Genomic DNA, 24,209 nt, shown 5'->3' on the forward strand with positions numbered 1-24,209 from the left:
TCTCGTTGTGCACGGCTTTCCACATTTTACGTTCGCGTATTTCTATGAGATACTGAACCTCTCTGAGGTGAAGTATGTACGCCTGTATTTCAATAGGTAGCCAATCCCAGTAACTCTATGAAAAGAAGGTGATGAACAAGGCGTGACAAAGATGTCGTGATAATTTGTAACCGCAAAACACGACAAAACAAAATCTCAAGTCCAAACGGAAGTAGAATTCTAGGGTGAATGAGGTAACTGCGAGTCTAAGTTCCATGGTTCAGTTGTCTAGTGAAGCTACGACCGTACTTAGATAACAGGGCGTGTGACAGATCTGACAGTACAACTTTTCATGGATCACTCCCTTGTTCACCAACTGAACGTCGAGTGCTTGTACGTAGCAATCGAAATGAACGTAGTAACGGCAGCACTTGGTACGACCACAGGTTTCGGTTCTAAGGACAACTTTTTCACATAGGGTGCACGTTATATTATCCATTTTTAGATACTCACTTCTTCTTCTTCATGCCGATCCATATGCTGGTTCATCGCGGCGTCAGTGATCTCAGTCATGATTTCAGCGCTCATACAAGTGAAGACACTCAGAGTGCCGTGAACGGATCGGTCCGCTCGTTTTATAGGTACGATAGGATAGTGTCCAGTCTACGACCGGGGCGTGGAGGGGGGATACCCCCTATCCCCCTGGGTCTATTAGGACCACGTGACTTCTACTCGAGCTGTGATTGGTGATTGACTTGATTTAAAAAAAGCGAGGTCAGCGCATTCGGTGTTTTTTGACCCATGTCGGTCGAACCTAGACGCAGTCGTCGACTTCGAGGTCTGGCACCCGAAGAAGCACCTATTCAACAAGTATGTTTCATTTGTCAGAGAGATATCGACATTGGTTCCTTGACGCTATGTCGACGCACTCCATGCTGCAGCGTGTTCATGCATCGTCGTTGCTACCAGGAGATGGTAAGACAAGTGCGAACCTGTGGCAACTGCCGACGCGTGATCGAAGACAATCAGCCTGAGATCGTGCTTGAAACCGACGAGGAACTCGAGGATGATGATGTCGATCCGTTCGTGTTACCGTCAGGTGTGAATGGCTTAGTTAGATTTACGCAAGAGTTGACTCGATATCGTTATCAGGAAAGACCTAGACGCAGTCATTACGAGGGGTCGTATATGTGGGATGAATTGCCGTATGGTATTGACCCTGACATTTGGCAACGTTATTATGTCATGTTGGAAAATTTCGTGACTCTGTTTACGAATGAAGTCATGCACGTACACGGATGTGTGCGTCTCCCCGTGGAACCGACACGAGATATTAGGAATGTTTTGTACCGTCTATTCATATTTAACACTCCTTACTCGACGTTTAACTTGATTCGAATTCTAAGGTTCAGACTCTTCTTTAGACGCGTGGATGGACTAAGGAATATTGTGATTCAGCATCTATGTGTATTACCCTTTCCTGGAGGACCCTCGCTTTACAACGAGGACGGTCTATGGAACTGACACTGTTTTTTCTTTTTATAGTGTATGAACAACGTCAAAGAATTCGCGAGGACCTTTTGCATTTCAGAGACACGGGAAGACCCTTTGAGACGCACAATTCATTGACGCGTTCGTGGAATCACTTGCGATATCCCATTCCCGTCACGGTGTGGTTCAATTACTATCTCGAGCTGGAGAACTTTGTGCGGAACTCAGAGGGACGAAGTCCCCTGTACATTCACGGCACAGTGTTCATGCCCTTTCATATTGTGGCATTCGATCACATACGCAAGGAAGTGTATCGCATGTTTTATTTCAACACCCCTTATAGAGTGTACAATTTCATCCCCAGACTTAGGTTTCGGTTGTTATTCATATCTTCGACCACGTATGGGGACCAAATAAGGATCGATCGACTGTTTGTGACACCGCGTGTCTCTGATACTCTGTACCACAATGGTATGGCGTGTGAGTCTTGAAAAATAAATCAAGAGACTTTTTGAAACAACAAAGTGTGTAACTTTTATTTTCAACAACAATAAAAATTTTACAGCCTTAAACGTTTCTTGGCTTGCATTATTTTCTTAACGACGCGTTCTGTCATGGTTTTACGTCCTGGTAATTTGTCTATGCCTTGGATCATCTTGGCATCGGCTTTCCATTTGTCCTGTAAGTTCTTGGCCCTTGAATAGTCAATGTCGTGTTGTTTGGCCAGTCGGTCCAGACGATTGACCCCGGGGTCTCCGCGTGCTAGACGTTTCTTCAGTTTGGTACCAGGTCCCATGTACTGATAACCGGGCCAATGAAACTCTATCCCAGTCTTGCCCAACCATTTTTGGATGTCGATCCCGTACCCTCGTTGTCGGCGTCGTGTTTTTCTCCTAGGGGGTGCTTTTTTCTTCTTAATCCGTGTCATATCTCAGTCTTCGTCTTATGGGGGCGTCCCAATCTTCCCACCCTTCTCGTAACTTTTCAGCCTCTGTCTTCTTGGACTTCTTATACGTCTTTGCCTTGCCTTTGGGACTGTAACCACCGTCGTCGTCGTCGTCTTCGATGCTGAGTGAACTCAGTAACTGCTTTCTTCCTGCCGAAAGGGCTGCTTTTTTCACACTCCCTTTTAAACTCTTGGACGACCTCTTACCGGGTTTGGATTGAATGGGAGGTTTGGGCGTTTTCAACTCCTTTTTAAGACCTGACGTGGAAGGGGGTTCTTGTTTGATGATCACGGGAGGTGTGGGTTCTTTGGTGGCTCCCTTGAGTATCTGTTTCAACAGATTTTCGACGGGTGCGTCCACCATGCCTTCGGGCTGCGTCGTCCCTTGGTAAGTGATAGGACCCGTTTTACCCGTCCGTATACGTTTCACCAGTTTACTTTCTTCGGTGGCGAGTGGTTTGGTCATCTTGACGGCTAGGCTGTCTGGAATACGTCTGTCTTTCAAGATGAGATGTTCTTCGGCGGCCAAACGACCCGCTTTGTCCAACAAGGCATTCTCTGTAATCTGACCCTTGTAATAATCTTGCAATCGATTGAAATCTTGAACGGGTACCATCATGACTTCGTTCATACCTTCTGTTGACTCAGGGTCGTGTCAGGAAACTCGGTCAATTCTCTCAAGGCCGTCTCGTAACAGTCTTGCCAGTACCGTATGGATTCGTCTTTCTTTTCCAACTCGAGTTCGAGACTTTGAACGGTTTGCTTGCCTTTCCCACACTCACTGCACAACTCGATGCACCTACCAGGCGGTGTGGTATCTCGTTTCGTTTGACAGGTTTGGCAAAAGTCACCGAATTTTAAAGCCATGTACTCTTGATACAGGGTGTGGTACTTTCTACCCCAGTACTCGGACGAGTCTTTCCATCGGGCTTCGCGTCGATTGGCGTCTTGCAACAGCTGCACGAGCTTAGGAATGGTAGGGTCTTCTCTAGGTACGACATCGGGTACGACGTCGATTCCCTCCAGCGGGTAACCGTCTTCACTACGTCCTTTCACCGTACACAACATGCTTTGAAACAACCGTGTAATCCGCTCCAGAACCCTGCCCCGTTCTGACTCAGGAGATGCTCTCTTCGACGCTTGAGCGAGTTTTTGCGTCGACCCACTTCGCGCAAAACCTTTTTATGTCTTTTCAGTTTCCCATAAGTCTGGGCGTTGATGGGTATCCTCTTTTTCAGCAAATTGAAAACCATCTCGCTGATGGCGTTGATCTGATCTTTGTCGGCGTATTGCAGCATCTGTTGACGTCTGTTTCGATTGGCTTCTTTCAGGATGTCCGTCAAGAAACGACGTTGTCGTCGTAACCGCTCCATCGTGGACTTATGCGTACGAGCGGATTGATGTACTCCTTTTATCGCTTTCATCTACGTCTGAAGGCCACCACATTGTCTCTGATTCCTTTTGATGCTTGACCCGCTAATTTCAATGCCGCCGTAATAAAGGTAGGTGAGGGTCCCGATAAGAACATACTGGCTCCTTCGGCGATCTTGTCTACCAATCTAGGTTTGCGTCGTGCCAGTGCTCCACCCCTCTGTTTACTTCTTTTCCTGGGCTTTGGTTTATTTTTCATCATTCTTCGTCTCTTCCTCCTTCGGGCTGTCATGGTGACGAGTGAGGTGTACGTAGGATTGTACAATCTCTTTTTATCTCTTTTTTCGCGTAGCGGCTTCGAGTGCTTTCTTGGCACCGAAACCGGCTGCTCCTGACGCGGCACCCAACGCCACGGCTTTACCTCCGGCTATCAGAGCGGGTATGAGAGCTGCTAAGGGAAAAATACCCCCCTTATGTCTCTTACCCGTCATCCTCTTCTTAATCCTCTTCTTACTCCTCCTTTTCAACGTTCTTCGGCGTCTCATGTACATGATGTAAATGGTGTATCAGAGTCAATCACGGGTCACTTTTATAGCGACACGTGATGAAATCGTGTGTCATAGTCTAGAACGTATTTGTCGTACGTGGGAGGTGTGAAATCCGTCACCACGTCGTCCAACGTTTGCATCTTGGTCAAAAACCCATCCAATTCATCCACACCGACCATGGCGTAGTTCCTCAGTTCGGTCAGCGTCTTTTCGTAGGTCGTGTAAGCGAACTTGGACATGTCCATCTTGAACGAATACTTCTTGAAATCGTTCCATCCTTTTAGTAAGGTGGCGAAAGCAGTCAATCCCACCACCGCGTACCCGTCTTTCCACAGGGATCCCAAGACGATACTCGTGGCCACGCACAGTAAGGCCAGTCCGTTGAGAATGGCGTTACACAATTTGTGATGATAAAACATCTGTCTTCGACACCACCAATACTTGTGATAGAACGCATACAATCCGTCCAAACGTTTCAGCGAGTCCAACTCCACCACGGTGGTGAAAGGTTCATCCAATAGACAGACCGAAGTGCGGATACTTTTTTTCATCGTCGAGGTCGACGTTTTTTCTTGCGTCTCAACAGTCCTCGTACCCCTCGACCCACGCCAGCCGTGGCTGCACCAAGGGCAGCGGCCCTTCCAACTCGGATTCCTGTTCTCGCTGCGCGTTTACCAATTGCTTTTGCCAATGCCAAGGCAGCCCCTTTACTAACAGGAGCTAACGTGGACAAGGCACCTGTGATAGCACCACCCCACTGCTTTCTCCTTTTATTGCGAACAATACGACGTCTTCTCATGGCTGTTGTTCTCAGTTACGTACACTGGTCGAATTGCGTGTCACGGTAGGACGTTGTCCGTTTTTATAGGTGGTGGTGATCGTGTTGGTGGTCGTGATACCTGCAATGCGACGACCTGCGGCCGTTTGTTGTTGTTGTTGTAAAATCTCTTCCAGTTGTTGCTGCATCTCGGCTTGGTTGAGAGTACGGTCTCCTCGCCTTCTTCTACGACCCCCTCGAGAAGGAGGTGTGGAGTCGTCACCGCTACTACTTGAACCTCCTCCGCCTCCACCTCCACCGCCTCCACCTCCACCGCCTCCACCTCCTCCGCCTCTACCTCCTCTGCCTCTGCCTCTGCCTCTACCTCTTCCACGACCGCTACCACTGGCGCTACTTCGTCTACGACTCCCAGCATCACTGGACGACGTTGGTGTGTTTTGACGTGGGACACGTCTAGGTCGTTTCCCTCCTCGGGTAGCTCTGGCCAAAGGTGTAGCGTCTGTTATTGAACCGACACCAATTGTGACGTTTGAGCGCGAGGGTCCTGGGACAGCGCTACCGACACCCGCCGGGACGTTGGTCTGTGACGCACCCGCAGTGCCTACTCCGACTCGCGATACATTGGGCAGGGGCGGTGTCGCCAGTTCCGATTGCGGTGAAGGAACGGGAGTACTCGTTCGAAACCCGGACCCCAAAGGCGAATAATCGTCAAGAGCCGAGAGGTTGACGAGTTCGTCAATGTCAAATGATGATAATGAGCTCATCTCTATCTACCATAAGAGCTCACTTTTATCCATGTACCTTTCTCTTTCTATCTTCTTCTCGGCGAGTTCTCGTTGTTTATGAACCAAATAATCGAAACCTTCCCCGTTATATGCGTTGATGATGGACCGTACTTGACGGTAACTCTCGCATTCCGTGACCTGTCTCATCGGTTCGTAGTCCAACTCGTGTGGGTTCATGATGTATTTGAGCCTGTTTTTACACAAGTGGATGAATAGCGGAAACCACTCGACCTCGCTCCTCAACATGATGCAAACTGATGGCATCGGACGAATCCCTCGTCTTTTAATACGCTGCTGAGGACGCGTTGATCGTCCTGACTGGCTGGATGAAGATCCAATAGCATGTAGCCGTAAGGTCGATCCGTGACCTTTCGAAACGTGTCCAACACCTCCTGCCATTGCGTGGGAAACGATTGCAGAAGTAAATTTCGTATCCCCAATTGATCTCTAGGGTTCTTGAAGGCAGCGATGTAATGCGCGTTGCGTGAAATGGTCTTGGCGAATTTTCCGTTGGGGAATAGATCCTGACACAAGTAAATCACCGTGATGTTACGATGATGCGAGTGTTTGGTGAAGAGATCCAACACGCGTTTGTCGTTGCCACCCTCGTCCATCAGATCGTCAAGGACCAACACACCTCCTCCAGGAAACCATCGGGGTAACTCGTCGCTGTCGGGTATGCCTTCGTGAAACTTGACCCCACCCTTCTTGAGCTTTTTGAAACCCTCTTGCCACGAACCGTAGCAGTAATGAATACTAGGGGGCGGTTCTCTGAACAAGTCGCCGTTCTCCAAGAGCAGTTTGGTGGTGAACACCGTCTTGCCACAGCCTGACGGACCCGCTATCAACAAACTCGACGGAGTGTGAAATTGAAACGCTTTGCGTCGTTCCATGATCTCGAAGAAAATGGTCCAGGGTCTCTGTACGCTTGGTGTTTTATCGGAACAACTTGGACAAGGGGGTCTTGACGGCAGGGATGCGTTTCAAGAGACCCAAGAGGGTGACCTTACGATTGAAACAGACGGGTTTTTTCTTGGCCTTACTCTTGATCTTGGCCCTGGCCCTCTTGGCAGCGGCTCTCTTTCCAGGTTTCTTGGCGAATTTACTCAAGTCTCCGAACTTGTCCTCGTACCAATGCCTCTTTTTCATTCTTCTTTTCCTATCTTCTTTCTCGGAAAGCATTGGCTTAGCGGGCGTGGCTCTCTTGCGTTTCCTACGCGTGGTCACGGTCGTAGGTAAGGCACCAGTGTCAAGGACACCCATTGGAGCCAGTTGAAGAGCGACTCTTCTTCTTGCGGGTCGGGGTTGTTTTTGTCGTACCATGTTGAAAGCACTGGGTTGAGGCGCTTTTTTACTCGGTTTTCCGTAGCGTTTTTCCAAATTGGCTATCACGTCGTCCAAATATCGATGCCCTCTAAACTGTAGATCCATGAAGTGTGTCTTGTATAATGAACCCTTTTTATTTTTACGTCGCACCTTTTATGCACTCGCAAAGTGATGGCGTAAGGACTTATTGCCGTATCGAAGCACGTTCCAATACGGGTAACACTTGTAATCTCTACTAGCGTTCGTTTGAAGTCTGGCTCGGATACTCAGGTGTAAAATGACGTATCGAAGCCAATCATCTTTTTCCCGGTCCAGTATGAATCGGACTCGACGGTAACTGTCACAATCCAAAATGCGTTCAATTACCTGTCGAAGAGGATCGTCCGAGGACAATTTCGTAGTCTCTTCTCGACACAGTTCTAAGAATCGACGGAACCATCGGACTTCACTACGCAACATCCTTTTTCTCAAAAATGAACCTCTTTTATTTAGAACAGCTTACTTTATAACAAATGACGCACTCCTCTAAAGGAACCTACCGTGTCCTGGTGACACGGGGTTTTACAAATCTTGCGCCAGGTCAACTCGTCCACGATCAAACGTTTCAACATCTGTCCTACTTTACGATCGTTCTCTACAAATTCGTTTTTCTTAAAACGATTCAAGAACGCGTTCATGTCACGACCCTCGGCTCGGTCGATCAGGAACATCAAGGCGTAGTCGCCGCAACTCTGACTGAACAGGGACTGTAAACTCTTGCCGTTGTAAATATGGTACTTGAAATGACGGTCCAACCACGCTTGGAGAGGCTGGACGGTTCCGTACGCGTCCAACGGCAGGGCGTAACTGTCCAGGATCTCGCACTTGTCCTTGTCGGCCCACAAAGCGATCCAATGCACGCCCGGTTTGTCGTGAGGGTCCGTGTTCACGATGTAAGCGGTCGGTCCTTCTTGGGGGACTGTCCTGGGAAGGCGATCGCAGGGTACCGTCCCGTAAAAGACACAGCGTAGGGACGGATTCGTTCGTGCCAAATGATCCAATTGTAAATTATTCAGGGCTACTTTCTCCATTTATCTCATTGATACACGTCGTAGGTGACGACTCTGTTCTCGTTGATCTCCAGCAAGTTCTCGAATTCGGCGTATAACAAGACGGTCAAGTTTTCTCCCGGGTTGGCTCCAAAATCGATCATCAGACGCAACTCGCCTGACTGCTTGGGGTTCAACACTGGACTGTCCAAACATCCGTTGGCTGTGTTGTCAAATACAAACAGGTTGCATCTCTTGCCGTAACCCCAGTCCACTTTTCGTACCATGTTTCCTTTTCCCCTACACAAAGCTCCCGAGGCTTGGAGGAATCTGTAGTAGCCTCTCTGATCTTTTTCGTCCCCATCGTGATCGAGCTCCAAGGTCTCGTAGGGGTATTCTTCACCTCTCACCAATTGTTTGATGGAAGAGATATTGAATCTTCCAAAATTGAACGGACTCTCCGTGATGGTTCCATTAAAGGCAGCTTGTTTCAACAATACCACGACTAACCGATTAGGTAGCTGATTGTGGAAAGGATTGTTGCACTCGAAATGACGATCGTCGCTGGGATGAGAGTAGGTACGAATTTCACCTCTCACCGTGGGGTAAGTGACCACTCTTCCACTTTTCATGGTAGACATGACTTCTCGGTACACCGAGGGAGTCACTCTCACTTGAGACAGGAACAATCTCACATTCACGTCGGGTTCGGTCAGTCTCAGAGAAGCGGCACCGCCCCATCGGATGGTCCACAGAGCTGGGTCATTGAAGTACATGTCGATCTGGATCTGAACTCCGGGTACCAGTAACTTGCTGAGATGAAACACTTCCAGGTAAGGTTTGAACCTCAAAGTCACTCTCTTTCCACCTAGGAACTGGACTCTTGCATCGACCAAGTTCTTGAGATCTTGAGGTAGCGCTTTGTAATCATTGTGAGACGGATTCAGCTTATTGGCAGTCAATTGATCGCCATCTCCATCGTCGGGTACACCGAGACAATTGTACCACCCATTGGGTGCTAGGATCGTTTCACCGTCGTCTCGGTCGTAGTTCAACAGCGCTTCTAGGTAGGCTTTGTAGTGGTAAGTATCAGTCTGAGGGCTGATCAGAGTCCCATTCAATCTCACGTTGATCTGTTTGAAGAGGGTGTTGGCAATATTGTTGGCGAGTCCAATGATATCGGCAGCCAGCAGATTCGAAGCGTCGCTTTTCTTGACACTCCATTCCACTTCAAAGAAACTCTCGTTCAAGTCGATAAAGTCTTCCTGAGGGTCGACTTGAAACGTCACAGGGTTGATGCCCGTATTGAACGGGTTGATTCTCACCACACGTCTAGACGCCATGCTCAGATCCGTGGGAGGGACACTGAACATGTTCAGGCGAGGGTTACGAACCCCCGCCGACCTGGCATGAGCCACCATGTCCGTCATCGTCGTCGTCTAGGTCGTCTTCGTTTCCTTCTCAGTGCGGACTGTACCCAACGATAGTTTGGACGTTTTGAGCGTGCGCGGAGTATCGAACCCCCTTTATACGTGCGTACCCCTACAGGGATACGTCTCACGCGTCTCGAGTAGATGGGAATCATAGTCCAAAGAGGTCTTTTCTCACTCTTTTGGACAACGCTCGCTGTAGCTCTTGCGTCGCTTTACGTTTCACAGCCCTTGTCGCTCCTCTCTTGATCCCTGCGAGTCCTCCTCTCCAATTGGGCTTTTTTCCTTTGCCACCCGCATTTAAACCTTTCAGACCCTCCATGGCCGTCTCGGTCAAGACGTCTCTTAGAATGGTAGGACCTCGTTTCTTGACGTCTTTCCACATGGGTCCGAATCCGTCTCCAGATTGCTTCATTTTATCGGGATGAAATCGTACTAGTGTTCCGCCGATCATGGTTTCTTGAAGTGTAACGTCACGATCGTATTACCCGTTCCAAACGTCACCAATTTACCGGTTGTCTCAGCCACTTGCACTTGTATAATGTCGATGAAGTCTTTGCGCACAGGAATATATTGAACGTGATAAGGTTCGAAATACTGAGTACCGGCCCCTTTTCGAATCAAGTTGACCTCTCTCAGTAAATCCGTGACTTGATTCCCCACCACGCTACTGCCTCCCACGTCGGAGTACAAGAACAGGGAACGCGAACTGTTCCCCACCACGACTTCGAACGCCTTTTTCAGGTTGAGAAAACGCCAATCGCAATAGATGCTGAGTTTCAAAAAACTGTATCCCGATGATTCTGTTTCGATCACCCAAAAAGCAGGTAATCCATCCGAGTCGTGTAAGTCCCCGACGACGCCTATGTCTGGAATTTCATCTTTGAAGAATTCGATCTGCAAGTTAGGTCCCAGTTCGTACGAACTCCCCTTCTTAATGATCCATCCCATTTTCGTAGCCAGGTCGACATTGAAGCGTAATGCAGGTATGTCTGTGATGGGTCTAATCATGTCTTCGTTGTGTGTGACCAATTCATCACCTTCCCACCTGAATTCTATGTAGGTTCTCTTCCCATCAGACGTGACATATTTGGAGCCTAATTTGGGTCCATAGTTAGCGAAGATGCGTCGTCTCTGGAAATAGGCAATCATGGATTTCATGAATCCAACGCCATCCACGTTGTAGAACACCTCTTTGAGATCCTCCGTATCAAAGTTGGCGGCTCCCAGATCATGTCCACTACCGAATAGGCATCGCCATACGTAACGGGCCAAGGTGACTTTTTTATCGTGAGGATCTTTCTCCGTCAAGGAAGGAAGCGCCACTTGAGCATCCGGCATGGTGATGCTACTCAACCCCACTATCCATCCTTCTCCCTCAAGACGTATGGGATTAGGCAACCGGATCTTGAAATTGTTCGACGTGTTTTTAGGAAACTCGCCCTTGCTGCTGTGACTGGGTAAGGTGACGTAAAAATCTTTCATCCTTTCTTGAAATGCAACGTGATCGTGGTCACTCCCGACGCAAAGTCCACCAGTTTTCCGTCGTCCTCAGATAATTGCACCTCGACAATGTCCAAGACGGATGTGCGCACCGGTAGATATAGGATGTGTCTCGGTTGAAAGTCGACGACGTTCTGATCGTAATGAACTTGTTTCAACAGATCCGTGACTTGATTTCCCGTCACCATGCTCTGTCCCACATTCGAATACACGAACAAGGAACGACGGTTCCGACAGAACGCCTCTTCGTAACTACGATCCAGGTTCGTGAACACCCAATTGATGAAACAACTCAAATGTAACGCTCTCGAGTCGATCTTGTAAAAAATCTCGTCCCCATTATTCGTGGCCACGATCAAGTCCGTGGCATTGGGTACGACCTCGGGAAATTCTTTTCTCAAGTTGGGTCCCATGACGTAACCCGGTTGTCCGTTTTGCAACGTTCCCAGCTTGATCCATTTCATCTTCTTGGCCAATTCCATGCCGATGGACAGCTGTGGATACCTAGCATTACTGTTGATCTTGAGAGTGGTGCACGTTCTCGAGTTGTCGATGACGCATTGTCCATTCTCGGACCGATTCATGACCGTGTACAGCAGTTCGGTGGGATCGTTGGCGTTGCTCTTTTTCTTGAACATTTGCAGTCCGTGTACCGTTTGATCCCTCAAACCCATAATGTATCGATCTCGTATGATGTTCATGAGCTCGGTACCGTTACTAGGTGTGAAGTCCAAATCACCTTCTTTAATCTGGATCGTTTCTTCTGTGTAGAGGTTGTGTCGAGGATTTAACAGCACCAGCCACCAGAATTGAAACAGAATATTATCTTGATAGTCCATCTTACGCACCGCAGACGGAAACGAGAGGTCGCTGACACCCACTTTCCATCCCGATTCTCTCAACTGTAGCGGGTTGGGCAGACGGTTCTTGAAACTGTTGGCCTTGTTGTCCGGAAACTCGCTCGTGCTGGCATTGCTCATCAACTGCACGTAAAGTTCACTGGGAGGTTCCACCATCCTTAAAGTGTAAGGTCACCGAGGTCACGCCCGAGGAAAAATCCACTAGTTTTCCATCGTTCTCAGCCAATTGCACCTCCAAAATATCCATCACGTTGCTGCGTACGGGTTTATATTGGATGTGAGCGGGTTCGAAGTTGACCTTGTCAGGGTCGTGAGGGACTTCTCTCAAGAGATCCGTCACGCGATTCCCCGTGATCGTGCCGCGTCCCACATTCGAATACAAGTACATGGGCGGACGAATACTCTGACTGACTTTGACGTCACCCCCATAGTGTTGTTCGTAGAGTTCGTCCAGATAGTCAAAACGCCAATTGCAATAGGGACTGAGCTGTAAGGATCCGTCGTCCGTGATGTTCCAAAAATTCGTGGATTGAGAACTGGATCCGTTGACCCAATCGAGTTTGAAAGCGGGTACTTTGTCGTCTTTGAAGAGTTTAACTACGTGATTCGTCAATTCGTAGGAGTCCAGTCCAGTCTTTTTCACCCACTTCATCTTCTCGACCATCTTAGGACCAAACCAGATTTTGGGTCGCATTCTCATATTTTTCTGATCGAGGAACGTATCGGTGTTGTCGATGACCAAAGAATCCCCTTCCCAACGAAACGTGACGAAGTATTTCTTCCCGTCAGGAGCGCGTAGATTTTCATTGGTACGTTCCATGTACTTCGTCAGACGGTCTTGGTAACGATTCACCAAGTATCGCATGAGCGATTTCCCACTCGTGACTTTGACTCGGTCCTCGTGTAGATCTGAACCATTGATGTAAAAGCTAACGCGGTAGATATTTGGATACCAGATACCGTTTGAACTAAGTTGAAAGGTTTCGATGGTCCAATCGAATTCCAATAGCTTGTCGTCGTCTTCGAAGAGGTGGGGTCGGTGATGCATTTGTGGGTAACGTAGAGGGGGTGGAGGCGGATAAGAAACACTACTCAAACCCACTTTCCATTCCTTGTCGGACTCAAACAGGAGCGGGTTCGGTAGCCGGTTCTTGAAACTGTTGGCCTTGTTGTCCGGAAACTCGTTCGTGCTGGCATTGCTCATCAACTGTACGTAAAATTCTCTCATTGTTTTTTCGTCTTGGGCTTTTGGGTCACGTACAAGCCTTTCTTATCCACCCAACTGTCGTACTTGACTGGCCAACCTTTCCAGCGTACCAAGACTTTATCCCCTTTTCGTTTGACGATCTTCTCGATGCGGAACAAATCGTCGTCTTTCACGTTCACCTTTTGCAAATCCTGCGCGTAAAACGTGCCCTCGACCGCAGTCCCGTCCCATTCTTCCACCTTGTACGTGGTGACCTTACCCGGACGCACCCTACGTATCACAAACACCTCTTCGGTCCAACCAGGTAAATACCCTTTCTTGAACTGTCGGAACTTCTTGTTCAATCTCACACGATCCCCGACGTTGAGTTGCGGTTTCTTCAATACTTCTTCAATATTTCTGCGGTTTCCGTAAAGAGTCTCCCACACGTCATCGCTATTGGTTAAAGTCACTTTATTGGGAGCCATCTTGATACTGCGATGATACGATCGATTGTACCCTTGGACCATCTCTTGTAACACGGGTACAAACTTCAACGTATTCTTCACGGTGAAGTACCGGTACAGACGTTCTTTCAAGGTACGATTGAACCGTTCCACCACGCTGGCTTTCGTATCGCCCCGCGTCGAAAAATGATGAATGCCTTTCTGCTTCATCAAATCCTGAAACGTCTTGTTGTAGAATTCCTTCCCGTCGTCCGTCTGAAGATTGAGGGGTTTTCTACCTCCTTTCAAGATCTTAGCCATGCCCTCCGTCACCGCTTTACCAGTCTTGCTCTTCAAGGGTTGGACCCAGGCGTGCTTGGAAAACACGTCCACCACCGTCAAGAGATAACGATACCCTCGATTGTACCTGGCAATGTTGACCACCTCGATCAGGTCGGCCGTCCACTGCTCGTCGATGCCGAACACCACCACAGGGGCGGTGGGAAACCGACGACGTCTGGGTTTGTGTAGCGTGTACCCCAAATCACGCTGCAGGACCTCTCTTGCACGCGGTACCGAGATCTGATTGGCCTTAGCGAATCGCGTCAGACCACCCAGACTACCGGGTCTGGAGGGATCCCGATACCGTCCCAGTAAAGTCCCTGTCGAAATCGGCTTCTTCTTTTGACCTTTCTTCATAGTCGATAAAGTTTGTACACGCACTGTCTCCACAACTCGAAACGCTGCTCTCGTACCTCGAGATACTTCTTAAATGAATCGGGCTGACGTTTCAACCACAAGATATAAGCGACAAAACGCATCACGTTAGGTTCGACGTCGGTATAGTCAAACACGTCCAGGGGCGAATCACTGACATCGCAGGGGATGGGTTCACGACCGTATCGCGCATAGACTCTAGTGCACTTGGAACACAAAGTCGTCCAACTCCACCGATCGGCCATGGTCGCACACACTCTCGATATCAACCAACACAAGGTATGAGACATGGTTCAAAATGATTCAATCCAATTTTATTTCAACTTTCTTATAGGTACAAAAACGTCGTGCCTGATTGGTTCTTACGAAAAACAACACCTCTGATTGGCTAAACGAAAAAGAAGGCGAGAAAAAACACTAGTCTGAAAAGTAATCCTCGTGTACCGTGTTCTTAAGATCATCACAGTCTTCCTCGTAGGTATCCAGGGCATAATATTTACAATTTCTCATACCGCATTCCCCTTTACCAGGTCTCCACTTCAGGGCTTCAGCCTCGTTCCCCTTCACATAGAATGCTTGTCGCATACTCTCCTTACACTCGCCACACAGGTCATCCCGATCAGCTTCAATGGCACTAAAGAAAAACCGATCCTTCCACAGATTACGCTGATGCATGAGATCGTAAATCAACTCTTCCAACTTCAGACACGTTTCCCTGTAATCTCCCTTTCTGAAAGTCAGTAACTCTGCCACCCTGGGACTCTCGTCTGACTCCAACACCCGTCGTGACAGGTCGCGAGCGAACCGCAAGGGTTCAAACAGATCACGGAGGGTATCTGCCATCACGAACGTGAGGTGATTCGTGGCGATCAAACAGACACTCTCGGCGTCCAGGGTGGGCTCACGACAATGCATGAATTTGAATTGACCGCTACCACTTCTGTACATCACGCGACACCACTCACCACAGAAAAGGTAAACATTTTCGTTCTTCTTCATCATCTCCAAAATCGTACCGCCCCAGTCAGGACGACGTCTCATCAAGAGCTGAAAAGACCACAGACTATCGGGTATTTGACCTAACGGTTCGAAGAGATTGTCAAAAATGTACAGGTCCACTCTGACATCCTTAATGGCATCGAGATCTGTAAGCGTGTGAACCTTCTGACCCACGCTCTGCTCCACGAGGTCACGAATCTGGTTCGAGTTGCTATAGTAATTCATCTTGACACCCTCAGATAAACTCGTTAAACTTCTTTCCTTCTCGATCCGCACGCTTCGTGATCTCCAAGCCCGACAAATGAGGGTAGCAACCACGCACACCCCAGTCAATCAAGTGCCTCTGGAGCCTATAGTACAAAGGAGAGACAAGACGTATCTCCAAATCAATTATCCTAGCATGTAACGGTCTTTCGCCTTCTTTTTCGACTGAATCCAAAACGTCAGAAGCTCGATTAATCTGTTCTCTCAGATCTTCAACGATCTCTTTCACGTCTCTCTCATCCAAAATCCTAGGATTCATCACCGTGAATGATTTCACCGCAGCATGCGTGCTCCTTTTATACCTGCGCGTCACCTCCACATTCACTCAGTACGCGTACTTTCACTGATCACGCGTACATTTTTAAAACCAATCGAAATGAAGACAATCACATGACACGGCTCTGATTGGATAACCAAAATTGCCTATAAAGTAGAACCGCGTATTCCGTCACGAGTCATTTTTAAAATCAGTCCGCATGGATTCACACGTCGAACCCGTCAGGAAAAAGAAAAAATTGTCCAAAAAGAAACTGGAACTGCTCATGCCTAAGAGATTGGAAGGAGAAGGTAAATTACAAACCACATTAGATCGATGGTTATTCAAAAACACTCGTGCCAGACTACGTTTCAAAGAACGCGTCCTACTCAAAGAGATCACCCCAGACTCAGTCAGTTGGACCACCGTCCCTCTCAAAGGCTTCTCTGAACCTTGGAGCGCCTTTTCGATACAACGTCAAGAAGTCAAACGCGACATGAAAAGTAACCATCGACGTCGAAGACTAAGACTGACCCCCAAGAACGTGCGAAAAACCAGACACATCCTAGAAACCATGCTACGTGAAAACACCTTGATGGGATACTAACGCGTTCTCTAACTTATTCATACAGACCCAAAAAATCTACCTGCCATTCAAGGGGGATGCATGACCGTGATCAGTGAATCCCCTCCTAGAACCATGCAAGTGCTGGAACCGATAGGACTCGATAGGTTCAGGAAAGACAACCTCATAGAAGTGTCACCTGAAGTGGATCACAGAGGAGAATCAACCGAAGTACAAGTGTTGGAGGAATTCAACCCCGATCAGTTCCTGAACCAACTGACCCCCCAAGTTCACATCTGCCCGCGTTGTATGGTACCCATGAAATACGGGAGTGTGAAAACCAAAGAAGGGGGTATCTGGTTTGAGTATTACCGATGTCCCTCTGAACGATTCTACACCAAGTGTTATGTGACCTGCGGTGTTAATGAAGGTGTGAGTGCGTACCTGAGACGCGTCGCCGAACAGACCCACCCCTGCTACAGGAACATCGAGCCAGCCCGTTTCCGATGTCTATGCAACAAGTCCCTGATCTTAGCCACCTCCCACTCCCAGGCCAACCCGGACAGGCTCTATCTCAAGTGTCCCAAGCGCGCCTGCAAGTTCTTTCAATGGATCGACGAATACCCCCGTGGAATAGCCCAAGACCTACTGATTAATAACCCAAACTAAGAAAAAAGAGACACAGTTTTTAAACACTCCGTTTTTTTATTTTTACACATTAGGTAACCTATCGTTTGCATTGATCATGAGCCTCATTGTATTCTGGTCCACCTTATTGAAAACTTCATAATAAAAGTTTATGACATTCATGTATCGCTTCGCCGTCTTCTTTTGTTTCTTTGTCCACGTGGACTGAAACGGTTCGAAACCGTAGCACAACATAAGACGGTGAAACGTGATCCGGTCCACAGGCGGCTTCACGGTCTGGTTCCAAACAAGGTTCTTGCGAATGGCAAGGATGGCATTAAACAAAGTTCTGCCAAACACTTTCTCAACAATGCGGTATTGGCGTCTGCTGCGTGTCCAGTTCTCACGCTGTTCGTCAAAGAATAACAGGATCTGGTGCAACATCACCTCGAGCTGACTCGAGTCTTTAAAACGGATAACCCAACGACGGCCAGACAGCAAATCTCGTATCGGGAAATCCATCGCTTCGTAAAACCTGGTCCAACCTTCGTCCATCATATCAATGGCCTCCGCGTAGGTCACGTCAGGTTTTCTAGGCACATGGTTTTGCAGTCCAATCTCTCTCAATGCCATGATAGCGCTCAATACAATGACTTAGAGTGAAGAGCGGACGAATCCGCTACGCTTTATGCAAGTCAACAACCAATCACAGTCCGAGTAGAAGTCACGTGGTCCTAATAGACCCGGGGGATAGGGGGGTATCCCCCCTCCACGCCCCACGGTCGTAGACTGGACACTATCCTACCACACGTATAAAACGAGCGAGTCGGACCGTACACTTTCACTCTGAGTCATTCCATGAGCGCTCATTATAGAAGACTGTGGACCCTAACATTGCTGTGGATTCTCAACGTCCCAAGTGAGTATGGAAGCGTTAGAGCGTTGTAATTCCGAGTTAAACACATTGAGAAAGCGAGTGCAAGAGTGGATGAAGGATGAAGAAGAGACCACTTTGTACAGGGACCTAGAAAACCTTTTAGGTTTCATCGGTGTGGCTCTGGACGCCATAGATCTCTTGTTCCTTGAAGAGAGGTTGGGGGTCGCCGACGAGGACGACATAAATGATTTAGTGATTCATGTAGACTTTGCACGAAACGTCTACCAACAATTATTATGAAATTTTTCAGACATGGAACACGACCATTGTTACGTATGCAAACAAAAAAGGCCATGCTGCCGCCTACCGATCCTCGAATTGGGTAGAAATGGGACCCACGACAAATCCATAAAACCCGTCAAGGGAGAGCTTAGAGAAGCCTGGGGACTAGGATGCGTATGGAAAACATGCTGTGGCGCCATCTATGGCATGCACATCAACATGGATACCAACCGTTACGAACCCGTCTTCCTGGGAAACCACTATGCCGAGGCACTGTCACGTGTCAATCATGTTAAATCGTTCTTGTAAATAAGGGCGCAGGTCAATAGGATCATGCACACGTCCCAACTCTGTAAAAATTAAGTCGTGTCCAAATAAAAAATGTTTTGTTCTATTTTTCAGACTCATGTCATTAGCTAACCCCAAGTGTCTATGGTGTAAGGAAGGATTCACACCCAATCACAGTATCAACGACTACTTCGAGAGCATTTGTTGTCAACAATTCTATCACGGAACCTGTAGATCACGCCACTCACCAACACACTGCCCTCATTGCAAAACCGCAAATTTCGGCGAACCTCACCATGACAACCCCAAAACCAAGTCCTAAAGAGGTAAGCGATGGTCTAACGGTTAAAAAATAATCGAGTTATGGGTCTTAAAAATTATTTTTTATTTTTAGAGACCCCTGGCATGTAAAATCCATTTGGACGAACCCTACCCAGACGAAGATGTCATGCTCCTCTTCCTAGCACAACATTTTCCCTACCCATGGTACCTGAGAAAAGACCTCTCCGACATATGGCCCTTCGGACGCGTGTTCGAATCCTCATCAGGCATTCACGGAGAATTTCTAGCCCCACAGACCATGATGTTATCCCTCGTGCACCTGGGAACCCATGACGAGCAAGCCCTAGGAATGATGAAAAATATAACACAACAAACCATGTACATTCTCTCGTTAAATGATCTTTATTAAAAATGTTTTTTTTCACTCTATGGGTGGTCGTGGTGCAATTTCTTTGATAAATGCTTGGTAGGCTAACTCTTCTCTATCTTCACTATCGCTCCTCCACGCATTCCATCCGGCCTCAAATCCATCCGGCATCTTCTCCAAACGCACAGGGTCTTCAAACGATCTGGACTCGTCCGCAAGCATCTTATCACTCACAGTTTTTCGGAACCTCATCACCTCATCCGCCAGCTTCGATACTTCTTTCTGCAGGATGACATCCATGGCGTGAGAAACAGCGTTCTTCATTATCCTTCCGTGAATACCATCCTTAATGACATCCAACACTCTCGCTGCAAAGTCTTCTCTCGATTCGTCGTCTATTCGTGGTAACTCCTCCTCAGGAACACTCTCAATCTTCACCGTGGTCTTGATATTCTCTGAAGCCATTCTTCTTGTCGATCTCAAAAACAACAATGACAAACTCACACACTCAACACCCTTTTATTTTCCACCTCCGAACCTCGATTTCAGGCATTGGCTAGCGCCTTATGCATGTGACAACCTCGATTTCATGTTACCCCTTATCTGCGCATGCGCGAACTGTGACGTCACGGCCGCCATGTTTTTACACCTGGGCGCCATCTTGGATTTTCAAATTTAAAAGAATGTATGGGAATTTTTAGGTCACGTGGTACAATCCCTGGCTCCTGATTGGTTACTGCTCAAATTAACGTCCTTTACTACTGTTCTCACTATCTATGGTAGAATAATGTGTATTTGCTGTTGCCCAGTGCAGATATTTGCCATCAATTAAAGGCTAATCAGAACACCACGAAATATGCACTTTACTTAAGATGGAGCCAGGGAGAGAAATCAAATTGTCTAGTTCAAATGAATATCTGCTTCGAGACTGATAATAGGGGAACACGATCCAGTGGATTTTATTTTCACACGGCCTTTCTTGTTGCAGAAATACTAAATCAAAGACAGCTAACTTGAAGGGAATAAAATATTTTGACATTTGCGCCAAGTTTGAGCGAAATTGGTGATTTGAGCTGTATCACCTCCTGCCTGGTGTTCTCATGGACACTCTCTTAAGGACGTTTGCACTAATATAAATCTTCGAATTAGTGCCTGGGGCATTTATTTCAAATTTAGGAGTGTGTTGGCCTATGCGTTGGCCGACGCATCCGTAGGATCAGATTTTTTTACCTTTTCCGTTTAAGCTAAGCTAAAATGTGATCTAGCTCTGTAAACAGTAGAATATACCACTTGCCATTGTACAATTACGCTAAGTAATAGTACTGCCCATAAAGGGTAGTGGGAGGTGCGGTGGCCTCATGGTTAGTGCGCTCGTCTCTGGATCGAGCGGTCCGGGTTCGAGCCCTGGCCGGGGACATTGTGTTGTGTTCTTGGACAAGACACTTTTTTACTCTCACAGTGCCTCTCTCCACCCAGGTGAAAAATGGGTACCGGCGAACTTAATGCTGGGGGTAACCCTGCGATGGACTAGCATCCCATCCAGGGGGGAGTAGAAATACTCCTAGTCGCTTCATGCTACAGAAACCGGGATAAGCTCCGGCCTGATGGGCCACTTGGCTCGCATGCAGACTTATAAAGGGTAGTGATGTTGCACGTAGAGGGTATGATGATGTGCTGATTTTACCAATTGGATACCCAGTGAAAAGCTGCCACAGTTTCATCCAGTCCTTTGTTGGAGGAAGCATAAATACCGTGCCCCAAATTGGCTCAACCAAGAATTGGTTTATTTGTCCAGCTTGAGGGTTCAAGGATAAGTCTGACATCCACCGTACAATTTGATTTTTCCTATCTCAGTGACATACCTTTTCTTCATTAAAAGTTAGAAATTGTGAATATTGTGAACTTTCAGTTTTGTGCATAATTTCCCAGGTAAAGATAAGTTCAAATGACAAAGCTACAATGTCTTGCTGTTAACCACGAGCAGCTCCTTTTAATCAACATACGTTAACCCTTAGGGGCAACCGCCTGCAAAGCCCATAATTTGGCTTGGACATAACTACGGAATACACGTGTAGAAAAAACAATTTGGGTGTTCGTGGGGGGTGGGGGAGGACAACAAAATAAACAAAAAACATAAGAATATGTCTTACCTCTGTAACTTGCTCTAAACCCACGGCGTCTTACTGAAGCATTAGATGTAAATCTGATATGAAGTTTGTTTGATGAGCTTGTTATAGGGGAAGGCAAAGATGTACCACTGAAAGGGCCAATCAGAGGAGATGAAGACGAACCACCATCGTACACATACAAGTAATCCGCATCCAGTTCAGTGTTGAATGTAAAGAAAGTAAGTTCCACCTGTGTACTTGAAGTTAAATTCCACTGACAATCCATATCATTGTCATAATAGTAGTTGGTGTTGTAGTTGTAGTCATAGTCACTGTTATTGGTTGATAAAATTATTCCACTTGAGCTAGTTTGTTCTAGCAATAAATTGGCACAGGTGCTTGTAACTGTCACCAGTGGCTCTGTCAAATGTTAAACAATTATTGGATGAGGTTTTCTGTGGTGTCTGGTGTCGAAAGTTATCGTGGGCAAGGTAAGGGTTATCAGCCAAAGTCAAAAATCTACTAAAACCTTTATTGAACCTTTGTTTCATCATACATTGTTCCAAAGAAAGTATGAATGTGCTGAATACTCCATTGTGAGTTTAGCCTCAAAACACAAAGACTTCATTTGTTGCTATATTTGTGGAAAAGGATCAACACACCTCCTCCTTCTCCCTTGTGACCTTTAAGATTGTTTAGTGTTATGCTACGTGCTCTCTCTTTTCATTGTTTAACAGGTTAAATGATGAATACTTTCAGTTAACCTTACAGAACACTACAATTCGGGAAATCGTTGATCCTTACCAGTGCATCCATTTCCAGTAAAACCAGCTTTACACTGACACCAGTAGGACCCTGGAGTATTTTCACAGACAGCATTGGCACCACATACATCAATAGAGGCGCTGCATTCGTCGATGTCTGAGAAATCCAACAATAACAACAAGATGGTAATGCTTGCAATACCATAAACATCAAAGGCTCCTTAAGCCAACTCGTGATATTAATATTTCATATTATAAAGGTGGTCAAAAAGATTTTAAGGAGTTTGTATGTTGTGTGACACAACATACATTTTACAGCAATCATTTATTCACGAATAATCATTAACATTATTTACGTGGAACACTTATTAAGGTCATCAATCAATCGGCAGTTGGTACTTTCATTGTATCTGTGAGTTCTTCATGAATAATTCCTCACTTGTTGGATGTCCAAGTGGTAAGATTTCAGATGCAGTAGTCTGAATTTCGTGTGCTTGAATCCTGTTGAGGTAATTTTTTTCTCCCGAACTACTAACAGATGGCTTGTGTTGATATAGGTATTATAAAATAAACGTAATTCAAGTTAACTCGTAGAACAAAAACACTTTTCGCACTTGAAACCCTTCAGCATGATTTTTGGTAATGCTCCAGTTAAAAGGTGCCAAAGCTATCGATGGATCAAATTACATTGTATTCACCATCTTTGCTGTATACCAAATAGTCTTGTTTTATCTACGAGCACTTCTTCAACTTTAAGGTGGAAAGATCAGTTCATCGCTGTAGCAGCCATTGCAGTCACAATGTTCTTCATGAATAATTTGTATAGGTTTAGAGTTTATTGATCAACCGACTCCTTTGTGCTACAACTCCTTCTAGCTATGCCATCACTCATTAAATAAGTACAACGGTGAATCTACTTATACTCAATTGTTTGGCAAGAGGGGTGAAGAAAACCAGGAAATCCAGCTATTGACCTACTTTGATAGTGAAAAGCTGTTTCGAATAGGATGAGAATGTATCACTAACATATGACACGCTTTAAAACATGGATCAACATGCAATTAGTTTGGTTAAACTCCTTGAGACTGTAGTAAATTTGTGTGTATGTTGAATGCAGGGCTATTTACCTTATCAATGAATTTAGAAAATCTGGGAAGAGTGAGTCTTACTTTTTCTCGACCCTGTTTCTTCCAAGATTAAAACTTCCTGTGCCATTTAGTCAATACACGCATCACTTGACTCACCTTCTGTGTCCATGTCACAGTAAGCAAGTACACTTGCTTGAGGGTTGATAGAATCAAACCAGTATTTGCCACTGACTGCTTCTACTCCTTCGCTCGCTTTGATTTCTTTACATGATTCAGCAGGTAACTCGGGGATAGAACCAAGAGCAACTGGTGGGAGATAAGCTGTCAGTTAGGCTTATTTCCACAAATAAATAAGATAAGCCATCACACAAGTGTATTTGTCTGTTTCATAGCCATTATTTGGCTCAATTTACTAGCAAAGTTTAATTAGAGGAGATAACACTTTTGAAAAGGAATTTTCATATTCCTTTCAGGCTATTCAGAATGGAAATTCATATGTTATTTGCAGCTGTTTCAAGTTATTCAGGGTTACATGACATCAAACCACGGCCAAAAAAGTGATTGCATCAGGAAAACTTGAAATGGAACACATTCTTCCAGAATTATGTCGCACCACAAAAATTTAGTGTCTGCGACAATTTATGGAGTGACAAAATTTACTGTTATTCCTATGTCTGAAGTTCTTGGTTTGTGCATATTTCACGTAGTCCATAAATTTACCTCTTTTCTTATGACGTCTATAATAAAACCTGTCAGAGTCACCCACAAAATCTTCAGGTCTTGCTTCCTTTGTGCGGTTGCTCAGCTCACACATTTCTTGGGAAATAACATAATTAAAGCTTTGGCATCTGATGTCATTGTTGCAGGTCTTTATACAGTCAAATGCAGGTGCAGCCCAGTTTGTTGTCGTGATTTTCTTAAACACATGTTGTTTCAGCATCATTCCATAGATGGAAGTTTCAGTTGCACATTGTTGAGCAGGTACTCCATAAAACATCAGACAGAGTGTCATCAAAGATGTGATATGAATTGTCTCTGTACCAGCCAT

The 24,209-nt window shown here is 46.4% G+C and overlaps 3 protein-coding genes across 3 annotated transcripts in view; all 3 read right to left on the reverse strand.

Annotated features, from left to right (window-relative positions):
• LOC145483533 (scavenger receptor cysteine-rich type 1 protein M130-like) overlaps window positions 1-22,110 on the reverse strand; it is a 29,886-nt gene extending 7,776 nt beyond the window's left edge. The window contains exon 1 of the mRNA XM_081462062.1: window positions 21,352-22,110. Within this exon, the coding sequence (XP_081318188.1) occupies window positions 21,352-21,595 (244 nt within the window). The 5' untranslated portion in view covers window positions 21,596-22,110. The remainder of the gene's footprint in view (window positions 1-21,351) is intronic.
• LOC145483543 (uncharacterized) lies at window positions 6,077-6,791 on the reverse strand. Its single transcript, XM_081462073.1, has one exon. The coding sequence runs from the start codon at window positions 6,789-6,791 to the stop codon at window positions 6,138-6,140; it is 654 nt and encodes a 217-aa protein (XP_081318199.1). The 3' UTR covers window positions 6,077-6,137.
• On the reverse strand, window positions 22,085-24,209 carry LOC145485544 (uncharacterized). The gene is made up of 3 exons (XM_081464201.1): window positions 23,882-24,209; window positions 23,318-23,467; window positions 22,085-22,230 (listed from the first exon to the last, which is right to left on the reverse strand). Exons 1-3 carry the CDS (start codon window positions 24,207-24,209, stop codon window positions 22,085-22,087), a joined length of 624 nt encoding a protein of 207 aa, XP_081320327.1.

Source organism: Orbicella franksi, chromosome 4 (genome assembly GCF_964199315.1).
Source record: "Orbicella franksi chromosome 4, jaOrbFran1.1, whole genome shotgun sequence".
Taxonomy (NCBI): Eukaryota; Metazoa; Cnidaria; class Anthozoa; order Scleractinia; family Merulinidae; genus Orbicella; species Orbicella franksi.